This window comes from Rhinopithecus bieti, unplaced genomic scaffold (assembly GCF_001698545.2).
Source record: "Rhinopithecus bieti isolate Rb0 unplaced genomic scaffold, ASM169854v2 scaffold_10589, whole genome shotgun sequence".
NCBI lineage: Eukaryota > Metazoa > Chordata > Mammalia > Primates > Cercopithecidae > Rhinopithecus > Rhinopithecus bieti.
Genome location: NW_016807065.1, coordinates 906576 through 917415, shown reverse-complemented (window position 1 = coordinate 917415; position 10840 = coordinate 906576). Strand labels below are relative to the sequence as shown.

The following is a 10840-nucleotide window of genomic DNA, read 5'->3' as shown; positions in this document are numbered from 1 at the left end:
TTTTTTTTTTTTTTTATCAAATGTGGTTTATTAAGACAAAAATTAGAAACAAGCTAAAGTCTTAAAATAGAAATTGACCAAATTATACTAACTCCATAAAATAGAAAAGTATGTAATATTAAGATTGATGATGATGATGTACATCTATTGACTGTCATTGAACTATATTCACGATATATATATATATATATATTTATTATACTTTAAGTTCTAGGGTACGTGTGCATAACGTGCAGGTTTGTTACATATGTATACTTGTGCCATTTTGGTGGGCTGTACCCATCAAAAACGATGGTTAGATGCCACGAAGTAGTAGGTGGCAGTGCCTTAACCGTATGCGTGTTGTCAGGCCCGAGGGCCTCTTCCATCCTTGTCAAGGGGAGTGCTAACCTTCTCTCCTTTCATACAACAGCTGCCATTCTTATTACATCCGTTTTTTTCCCTTGCTTCCTTTCATAATTCAGTTGGTTTTTTTTTTTTTTTTTTTTTTTTTTTTTTTTTTTTTTTTTTTTGAGAGATTCTTGCTCTGTCTCCCAGGCTGGGGTGCAGTGGCATGATCTTGGCTCACTGCAACTTCTGCTTCCCAGGTTCAAGTGATTCTCCTGCCTCACCCTCCCAAGTAGCTGGGATTACAGGCACCCACCACCACACCTAGCTAATGTTTGCATTTTAGTAGAGACGGGGTTTCACCATGTTGGTCAGGCTGGTCTTGTTTTTTTTAAAGGAGTTGACACCAAAAGCACAGGCAAGAAAGGCAAAAATAATGAAGTGAAACTACATCAGACTGTCATGTCATCTACACACAGATAATTTTACTTATTTTCCAATGTAGATGCCTTTTGTTTTCTTGCATAATTGTTCTGGCTAGAACTTCCAGTCGTATGTTGACTGGAAGTGGCGAGGATGGGCATCTTGTTCCCAATCTTAGAGGAAAAGCCTTCAATTTTTTGTGATTGACTATAAGCTGTGGCTTTGCCCCTATGGCCTTTACTGGTATTGAAGTACATTCCTTCTATAACTAATTCGTTGAGGGTTTTTATCACAGAATGCTGAATTTTACTAAGTGCTTTTTCTGCGTCTATTCTAATGATCATATAGTTTTTATCCTTCATTTTGTCAGTATGGCATATCACATTGATTTTGCATATCTTGAACTATCCTTGAATTTCTGGGATAAATCCCACTTGATCATGGTATATGATCCTTTTAATGTACTGTTGAATATGGTTTGCTAGTATTTTATTGAGGAGTTTTGCATCTATTTTCAGTAGGGATATTGGCTTGTAGTTTTTTGCTGTTACAGTGTTTTTTTCTGGCTTTGGTATCCGTGTAATCCTGACCTCATAAAATGAGTTTGATGAAGAGCTTGGTTGGGCTCCTCTTCCATTTTTTTGGAAAAGTTTGAGAAGGATTATTCTTTAAATGTTTGGTAGAATTCAACAGTGAAGCCACCAAGTCCTGGGCTTTTCTTTGATGGAAGATTTTTCCTCACTGATTTAATCTCTGTACTCTTACTGATCTTGTCAGGTTTTCTATTTATGATTCAGTCTTAGCAGGTTATATGTTTTTAGGAATTTATCCATTTATTCTAGATTATCCAATTTTGTGGCATATAATGTTTCATTATAGTCTCACGATCCTTTGTATTTCTGTAGTTATCAGTTGTAATGCCTTCTCTTTCATTTCTAATTTTACTTCAGTCTTGTCTATTTTAATCTTAGGTAGTCTGGCTAAAGGTTTTTGTTGGTTTGTCTTTTCATACAACCAACTTTCAGTTTCATCGATCTTTTCTGTTGTCTTGTCTCTTTCTCATTTATTTCTGCAATGATCTTTATTATTAATTTCCTTCCTTCTACTGGCTTTGGGCTTAGTTTCTTCTTTTTTCCTTCTGCTGACTTTGGGCTTAGCTGCTGCTTTTTCTAGTAACTTGAGGTGTAACATTAAGCTATATAAGATCTTTCCTACTCACCCTTGCTCTCTTTGGTTCCCATTTACGTGGAATGTCTTTTCCCATCTTTTTACTTTCAGGATACATGCATTCTTAAAGCTATAGTGAGTTTCTTGTAGGCAGCATATACTTTAGGTCTTTCTTTTTTAATCCAGTCAGCTACTGTGTGTTTTGACTAGAGAATTTAATCCATTTACTTTTTTGTTTGCTTTAAGGAGATAGGATTTCTGTCACCCAGGCTGGAGTGCAGTGGCATGATCATACTCTGACCACTCCCAAGTTCAAGCGATCCTCCCACCCTAGCCCACCAAATAGCTGGAACTACAGGCAGATGCCACCACACCCAGATAATTTTTTAAAATTATTTTCTGTAGAGATGTGGTCTTGCTATGTTGCCTAGGCTGGTCTCAAACTCCTGCCTGCTCTCAAGTGATCCTCCCGCCTCAGCCTCCTGAGTACATTTATATTTAAAGTAATTATTGATAAGGACTTACTGTTGCCATTTTGTTCATTCTTTTGTGGCTGTTGTACGGATGTTTTGTTCCTTTCTTCCTCCCTTCCTCCCTTCCTTTGTGATTTGATGACTTCTTTAGTGATATGCTTTGATTCCTTTCTCTTTTCTCCATAATATAGGTTCTTGCTTTGTGGCTGCTATGAAGCTTAAAACATCCTGTAGTTTTAATAGTCTGTTTTAAGCTGTTAACAGCTTAGTTTTGATTGCATACAATTTATACTCTTACTTCCATTTCCCACATTTTATGTTTTTGATGTCACAATTTACATCTTTCTATATTGTGTATTAACAAATTATTATAACTTTTTAATATTTTTATTTTTTAATCTTTTATACTTGAGTTAAAAGTTATTTAGATACTACTGTTACAGTATTAGGGTAATCTGGATTGAGTGTATAATTACCTTTATCCCAGTGGGTTTTATAATTTTATGTTTTCATTTTACTAAGTGTCCTTTCTTTTAAGCTGAAGAATTTACTATTTCCTATAAATCAGCTCCATTACTCATGAAGCCCTTCATCTTTTGTTTGTCCAAGGAAGTTTTTATCTCTTCATTTCTGAAGGCCATTTTTGGCAGATAAAACATTCTTGGTTGGTAGTACAGTCATGCACTGCATAAAGACATTTTGGTCAGTGATGGACTACATACGTGACAGTGGTCTCATAACATAATGGTGCTAAAAAAATTCCAATCACCTAGTGACATAGCCAATGTAACATTGTAAAGCACATTACTCACATGTCGTGGTTTAATCCTGCACTGTCAGTCATGTAACAGTAGTACATATGATTATGTACAGTACAGATTATGTGCAGTACATAATAATGGATAATAGTAATAAGTGACCACATTACTGGTTTATATTATTTTTATACTATTTATGTTATTTTAGAGTGTATTCCTTCTACTTACTAAAAAAAGAAGAGTTAACTCAAAAACAGCCTCAAGCAGATGCTTCAGAAGAGATTCCAGAAGGCGTTGTCACCATAGATGTCAGCTCCATGCGTGTTATTGCCCCTGAATACCTTAAGTGGGACACGATAGAAGGTGTAAGACAGTGATATTCATGATCCTAACCCTATGTAGGCCTAGATTAATGCATATGTGTCTTTGTTTACAACAAAAAAGTTTAAAAAGTAAAATCGGGCAGGCAAACCGGGCCTTGAAGGTAGGCTACTGAGTTAAGAAGACAGAGTCCTGGAAGATTTGCAGCAGATTTTGATGACTTCACATATACAGCTAAGTGTACTAAATGTTATTCTGGAATGTCACCCTTTTATTATGAAATGCAAATATGCTCACCTTTATGGTCCTTACAAGTTACTCATTATTATTGTAAGTAATTTAGGGATATTAACTCAGCCCAACCCTATGAAGTCTGTCCTATTCTAACAATGAGGAAAGTGAGGTGCGATATAAGATATTCCAAACTCATCTTGAAGATTTATTCTATACCAGACTCAGCTATTTCCCCAGTGAGTCCTGGTTTCTGTCATGGGTAAATGGTATTCAGAGAGAGTTTTGCACTTTAGAGGCTCATTCCTCCTGAGCTGTTAGCAGTCATAAGCCTTTTTAGTGGTTCAGGCTAGAAAAAAGCCCAATAAGAAAAAATGAAAAATGCATACTATATTTCTAATTTGAGGATATACTGTGTTCTTGGATAAGGAGACAAATTGTAACTAAATTCTATGTGTGTGTATACCCTTTAGTATGAAGAAGCTTCCAAGCCTGCTAGTGTTGAGTATCTAGCAGGCCTAGACTCTAATGGCTTCTGTTTTCTCCTCTAGCTCTGCCTGCTTAGGACTCTGCCCAGCCAGGAAGGAAACCTAAGGAGGAAGAATGGCTGCAAGGTGGCTGACAGCCTGGTCACAGGTACACAAGAAATTTCTCGATTTCCAAAAGCACACTGCCATTCCTGAAAAGAACACATCTCTTGCCCCTGACCTGAAGCTTCACAGCCCAATCTGAGCTGGCTTCATCTTCCCGCAGTTCCCAGGCTGCTTCATGTGGAAGAGGGAATCCCTGGGAAAGGCCTGTGTTCCCACATTTGTTAACTTTCTCCAGGTATTCTTCCATATTTTTTAGTATGAATTCCATGCTTTAGTGAGTGCTGTAAACGAAGACTTTTACTAGGAAAACTGTTTATCATTTCTCAAGTATTTCTTGCATTCCTACAGTATACCCTATCTATACTGGATCTGAATAAGACCAAGAGAGTCCTTACAGCCTCACTGTGCAAAGATCAAGCCAATCATATTTTAGAAAAGCTGTTTTGACCATGACCCTGAATGAAATGGCCCAGGGAGTAGGATTTAAAGAGAGTTCTGAGAAGTCAGCTTTAAGGCAAATTAATAGAAGGCCTCTGATGTATGTCTGAGTTTCCAGTGCCCTGGGTCTTCTCTCCAGTCCTGTCAGCCTCACCCACCTTTCTCCTGGTATATTGTCAAAAATGGTCATCGGCTGAGCCAGAATATGTATGTGATGTTTTAGAACTCCGTGACCTTCCAGGAAGTGGCAGTGGACTTTTCCCAGGAGGAGTGGGCATTGCTGGACCCTGCTCAAAAAAATCTATACAAAGATGTGATGCTGGAGAACTTTAGGAACCTGGCCTCAGTGGGTAAGGCTGGCCTCATTCCTTCATTTGTTTATGTAGTCAATAGTTCTTAAGCGCATATTGTATTCTAGAATCTGTGAAAAGAACGGCAATACAGTGGTTAACTGCAAAACAAATGGTCCCTGCCCTTGAGGGGGCAGTCCAGTGGCTTCCCATGAAAATGCACTGATTTCATTTTCTCTGTCACTAATAGCTTTAGGTAATTTGTGATCTGTCTCTGATCTTGTGTATAGGTTTCAAGGGTCACTTCCGTATAGGGCATGGACTATGCTTTTTGGTCTTTGTGAAAGAACGAACTTGGCTCTGATTGTTTTGCTGTTCCTAAAGCTGCACTTGGACTATTTTAGCAGTCCTTTAATTAAAGTCAAAGTATGGCAGTCAGTTTTGTGGAATATTTAATTCTCACACATTTCTCCCACATCCTCTCTTTCTGCACGAGCAGGGTATCAGCTCTGCAGACACAGTCTGATCTCCAAGGTGGATCAAGAAGAGCTGAAGACAGATGAAAGAGGAATTCTACAAGGTGACTGTGCAGGTGAGCCCTGGGCAGAACAGAGTACGGCCTTGGCCATTGAGGGTTGGTACATTTGGGAATGTCACTCAGTGCAGGAAAAGAAATCTGAGGCCATTACATGAGCTTCCTTCCTGTTTCACCATCTGTCCAATCATTCATGTGTTAATTTGGTCTCTGAGAAAAGTTTTAATCCCTCTTTAAATGTAACATTTCCATGAATGCCTTTTGTTTAGTTCTCCCTATTTTCCAGATACTGTCTTATTTCCCAACCTCCACAATACTTTCCAACTAAAATACCTCCCATTTCTACTGCTTGTTCCTATCACTGGTGAATCACTGGTTGTGTCTTCTCTCTCACATTTCTCTACTTGCAAGATACTATTTGAAAACAAATCTATAGGGTCTTGCTCCCTTTTTCTTTCATCCCAACCTTTTCTCCCAATAATTATAAAAATTTTCCTGTGCTATTTCAGACTGGGAAATTCGACTTAAATCAAAAGATGTAATTGCTATGCAGAACATTCCTGGGGGAAAAACATCCAATGGCATAAACATGGTAAGACTTAACTCGGAATTATTCCTGGTCTTTGTAGAAGTCGTCTGGGAATTTCAGTGAGTTAAAACATCAGCACCCAAAGCAGGGGTAAGAGTTCAGGCACCAAGCTATCTCAGGAGAGAGTTTGATTTTCATGAAATTGGAGAAATCTGTAAACCTAAGTTAACACTTGCTGGCTCACAGAGAATAACCACAAGTAAACATTTACTTAAATATGATTTTAATGTTAAGTATTTAGTACATAATTCATTCATTCTTCACTCAGTATTAGAAAAACTATATTAAAGAAGCCCTTTGCTGGGAAGGAATAGAGCCTTGGACAGAGGACTGGGCTTATTCAACTTGAAAAAGCTAATAGGGCAAAAGTCATATGCACATACTGAAAATGGTAAACATGTCAGTTATGATCATGTGCTTCCTATATATGGCAGAATCCTCATGGAAGAGAATTCCTGTGAATAAGGTGAAAGTGAAAAAGCCTTTAGTCACCACTTACTCCCTTTTCAATAGGCAGAAAATCAACCTGGTAAGAACTCCCTGGAGTGTAACCATTGTGGGAAATTCAGAAAGAACACTCTCTTTATTTGTACAAGATACTGCAAGGGAGAGAAATGCTATAAATATACAGAGTATGGCAAAGTCTTCAACCATCCCTCAAGTCTTAGGAGTCATGTGAGCATTCACATTGGAGAGAACATTCTTGAATTTACTGATTGTGGAAAAGCTTTCAATCAAGAGTCATCCCTTGGGAAACACTTAAGAACTCCCACAAGAGAGAAGTGTCATGAGTATGATCAATGTGATACGTCCTTCAGCCTACACTCTTCCTGCTCACTACATGAGCAAATACCTAGTGGAGAGAAAGGCAATGAATGCAGTGACTATGGCACCCTTCAGAACTGTGTCAGAACTCACACTGGAAAGAGGTCCTATGAATGCAGTGACTGTGGGAAAGCCTTCATTTTTCGGTCTTCCCTTAAGAAACACATGAGATCTCATACTGGAGAGAAGCCTTATGAGTGTGATCACTGTGGAAAATCCTTTAGCCAGAGCTCTCATCTGAATGTGCACAAAAGAACTCACACTGGAGAGAAACCCTATGACTGTAAAGAATGTGGGAAGGCTTTCACTGTTCCTTCATCCCTTCAGAAACATGTGAGAACCCACACTGGAGAGAAACCATATGAATGCAGTGACTGTGGAAAAGCCTTCATTGATCAGTCATCCCTTAAGAAACACATACGCTCTCACACTGGAGAGAAGCCTTATGAGTGTAACCAGTGTGGAAAATCCTTTAGCACAAGCTCTTACCTTATTGTGCACAAGAGAACTCACACTGGTGAGAAAACCTATGAGTGTAAAGAATGTGGGAAGGCCTTTAGGAATTCCTCTTGCCTGAGGGTACACGTGAGAACTCACACTGGAGAAAAGCCTTATAAATGTATTCAGTGTGAAAAAGCCTTTAGCACAAGCACTAACCTTATAATGCACAAGCGAATCCACACTGGCCAGGAACTCCATGAATGAGATGATGACAGGAAAGTGTTTGTTGCCCCTCATGCCTCCTTTCTCACTTTAGAACATACATTGCAGAGAAGCCCTGTTATGGCCACATGGAAACAGCCTTCTGGCCCAACTCTGGCTGGCTGTTACACTGGGACAAACCTTATAAATGTTAGAGCGCTGATTGTTTTTATCCGTATTTCATTCTTATTTAAGTATATTATGTAGATCTTATAGTTATCTTTTCAGTTTAATTCCATTGTGAACAGAATACATGGTCTTCAATTTGTAGGTTCTTTGTGATACAGATTTGAACATAATTGCTAGACACTGATGTACTGAGGCAGACAGAACTAGTTGCTGTCTCAATACCCATTCCTCCCTTGTTAAAGTAATAAAATTTACTATTTAGTTTAAGCTGGCAATGTGGACAGTTTTCACCCAGCTTTCCTTACAGCTGTGAGTGGCCAAATATGTCCACATCCCTAGCCCATGCAAAGTAGGCAGAAGTCACTGGATACAGCTTCTGAGGAAGCTCATGGAAATGGGAATATCTCATCTGGTATTTTTTTCTTAACTATTTGCCCTCTGTCTTATCCCTTATTTCCTAGAAAATATATACACCAAGAGGAGGACAGAGAAAGGATACTAAATGAAACAATAGGGGAGATACAATATTATCTGGTTGCACCAATCCTGTATTGCTTATCTCTGGGTTTTGTATTACAAGAGAAAAATTAACTGCCACGTGGTTTAAACCACTCTTGTGGGAAGTTCCTTTTTCAGCTGATTTCAGTCCCAACTGTTACATCTAATATTATGGTCAAGTTTTAGGACTCTTTCAAGTACGGTTGAAAAATTGTGTTTTCTAAGGCAGAAGGATCACTTAAGCCTAGGAGCTTGAAATCAGCCTAGGCGACACAGACCCCATCTCTACCAAAAAAAGAATAATTAGCTGGGTGCAGGCTGCACACCTGTAGCCTCAGCTACTCACACTGGTGAGAAAACCTATGAGTGGAGGGCAGAGGCAGGAGGATCATTTGAGCCCAGAAGTTGAGGATGCAATAAGCCCTGTTTGCACCATTGTACTCCAGCCTGGAAAACAGTGAGACCCCAACTCTTAAACAAAAAAGGTCGTATATTTACAAACTTTGTCTCCTGATCTCTATAATCGAGAGTGGTATTGTGTCCTAATCGAGAGTGGTATTGTGTCCGGAATTGGTGGGTTCTTGGTCTCACTGACTTCAAGAATGAAGCCACGGACCCTCGCAATGAGTGTTACAGTTCTTAAAGATGGTGTGTCTGCAGTTTCTTCCTTCTGGTGGGTTCGTGGTCTTGCTGGCTTCAGGAGTGAAGCTGCAGACCTTCACAGTGAGTGTTGCAGCTCTTAAAGGTGGCACGTCTGGAGATGTTCATTCTTCCTGGTGGGTTCGTGGTCTCGCTGGCTTCAGGAGTGATGCTGCATACCTTCAAGGTGAGTGTTGCAGCTCATAAAGGTGGCATGGACCCAAAGAGTGAGTGGCAGCAAGATTTATTGCAAAGAGTGAAAGAACAAAGCTTCCAGTGTGGAAGGGGACCCAAGCGGGTTGCTGCTGGCTGGCTCAGGCAGCCTGCTTTTATTCCCTTATTTGACCCCACCCACATCCTGCTAATTGGTCCACTTTACAGAGAGCTGATTGGACTGTTCTGACAGGGTGCTCATTGGTACGTTCACAATCCCTGAGCTAGACACAACAGTGTTGATTGGTGTATTTACAATCCTTTAGCTAGATATAAAATTTCAAGTCCCCACTAGACTCAGGAGCCTAGCTGGCTTCACTTAGTGGATCCCACGCTGGGGCTGCAGGTGGAGCTGCCTGTCAGTCCTGTGCTATGCACCCATACTCCTCAGCCCCTGGGCAGTTGATGGGACTAAGCACCGTGGAGCAGGGGTCAGCATTTGTCGGGGAGGCTTGGGCTGCACAGGAGCCCACCATAGAGTGGTTGGAGCATAGCGGGCTGCAGGTCCTGAGCCCTGCCCCACGGGGAGACAGCTTAGGCCCAGCGGGCTGGCACTGCTGGGGAACTGGGCGCACCCACCACAGCTGCTGGCCTGGGTGCTAAGCCCCTCACTGCCCCGGGCCGGCGGCACCAGCCGGCCACTCCAAGTGTGGGGCCTGCCGAGCCCGTGCCTGCAGGCACTCGCACTGGCCTGTGAGTGCTGCGCACAGCCCTGGTTCCCACCCACGCCTCTCCCTCCACACCCACCCACAAGCAGAGGGAGCTGGCTCAGCCCAGAGAGGGGCTCCCACAGTGTGGTGGCGGGCTGAAGGGCTCCTCAAGCGCCGCAAGAGTGGACGCCAAGGCCGAATAGACACTGAGAGTGAGGGCCGCTGGCACATTGTCACCTCTCAGTATGTTAAAACGTCATACTATAACCATGGTTTTTCTAATTTCTTTGTTTTTGAGACGTAGTCTCACTGTGTTGCCCAGGCTGGAGTCCAGTGGTGTGATCTCAGCTCACTGCAACCTCTGCCTTCCAAGTTCAAGTGATTTCTCGTGTCTCATCTTCCCAAGTAGCTGGGATTACAGGCACATGCTACCACGCCTGGGTACCTTTTTGTATTTTTAGTAGAGGCAAGGTTTCACCATGTTTACCAGGTTGGTTTCAAACTCCTGATCTCAAGTGATCACCTGCCTTGGCCTCCCAGAGTGCTGGGATTACAAGTGTGAGCCACTGCACCCAGCCAAATTGTTTTTTTAAAAATCTGTCTTTTTAGGCCAGTGCAGTGGTGCATGTCTGGAATCCCAGCACTTTGGGAGTGCAAGGCAGGCAGATCACTTGCACTTACCAGTTCAGGCCCAGCCAATGAGTCGAAACTCCATCTCTAAAAAAAACACACACACACACACACACACACAAATTAGCCAGGTATAGTAGTGTGCTACTCAGCAGGCTGAGGTTGAGAGGATCACCTGAGCCCAGGAGGCAGAGGTAGCAGTGAGCCGAGATCATACCACTGCATTTCTGCCTGGGCCACAGCGAGACTGTCTCAGGAAAAAATAAAAATCTGTTTCTTATTTTTTGGGGGGCATTACAATTGGGTACAAATGGGCTTACTCATTTTATGTTTCTGGCAAATTGTCCTATTATTCTCATCTAGTACCCATAGTTTTCCCATAATAATTTTCATTAATTTACTTGATATA

General features: G+C 41.2%; 1 protein-coding gene across 6 annotated transcripts in view; it reads left to right on the top strand.

Annotated features, from left to right (window-relative positions):
* Window positions 1-8496, top strand: part of ZNF177 (zinc finger protein 177) — a 44994-nt gene extending 36498 nt beyond the window's left edge. For 5 of the 6 annotated variants that reach the window (XM_017879876.1, XM_017879878.1, XM_017879877.1 and 2 more), the window contains 5 exons: window positions 4252-4336; window positions 4955-5081; window positions 5521-5613; window positions 6066-6148; window positions 6659-8496. In XM_017879876.1, coding sequence (XP_017735365.1) covers window positions 4304-4336; window positions 4955-5081; window positions 5521-5613; window positions 6066-6148; window positions 6659-7675 — 1353 coding nt within the window. In that variant the 5' untranslated portion in view covers window positions 4252-4303 and the 3' untranslated portion in view covers window positions 7676-8496. Of the gene's footprint in view, window positions 1-3375; window positions 3514-4251; window positions 4337-4954; window positions 5082-5520; window positions 5614-6065; window positions 6149-6658 lie in introns of those variants that run through there. The other variant, XM_017879880.1, reaches the window with a different exon arrangement.
* Window positions 8497-10840: the final 2344 nt, after the last annotated feature.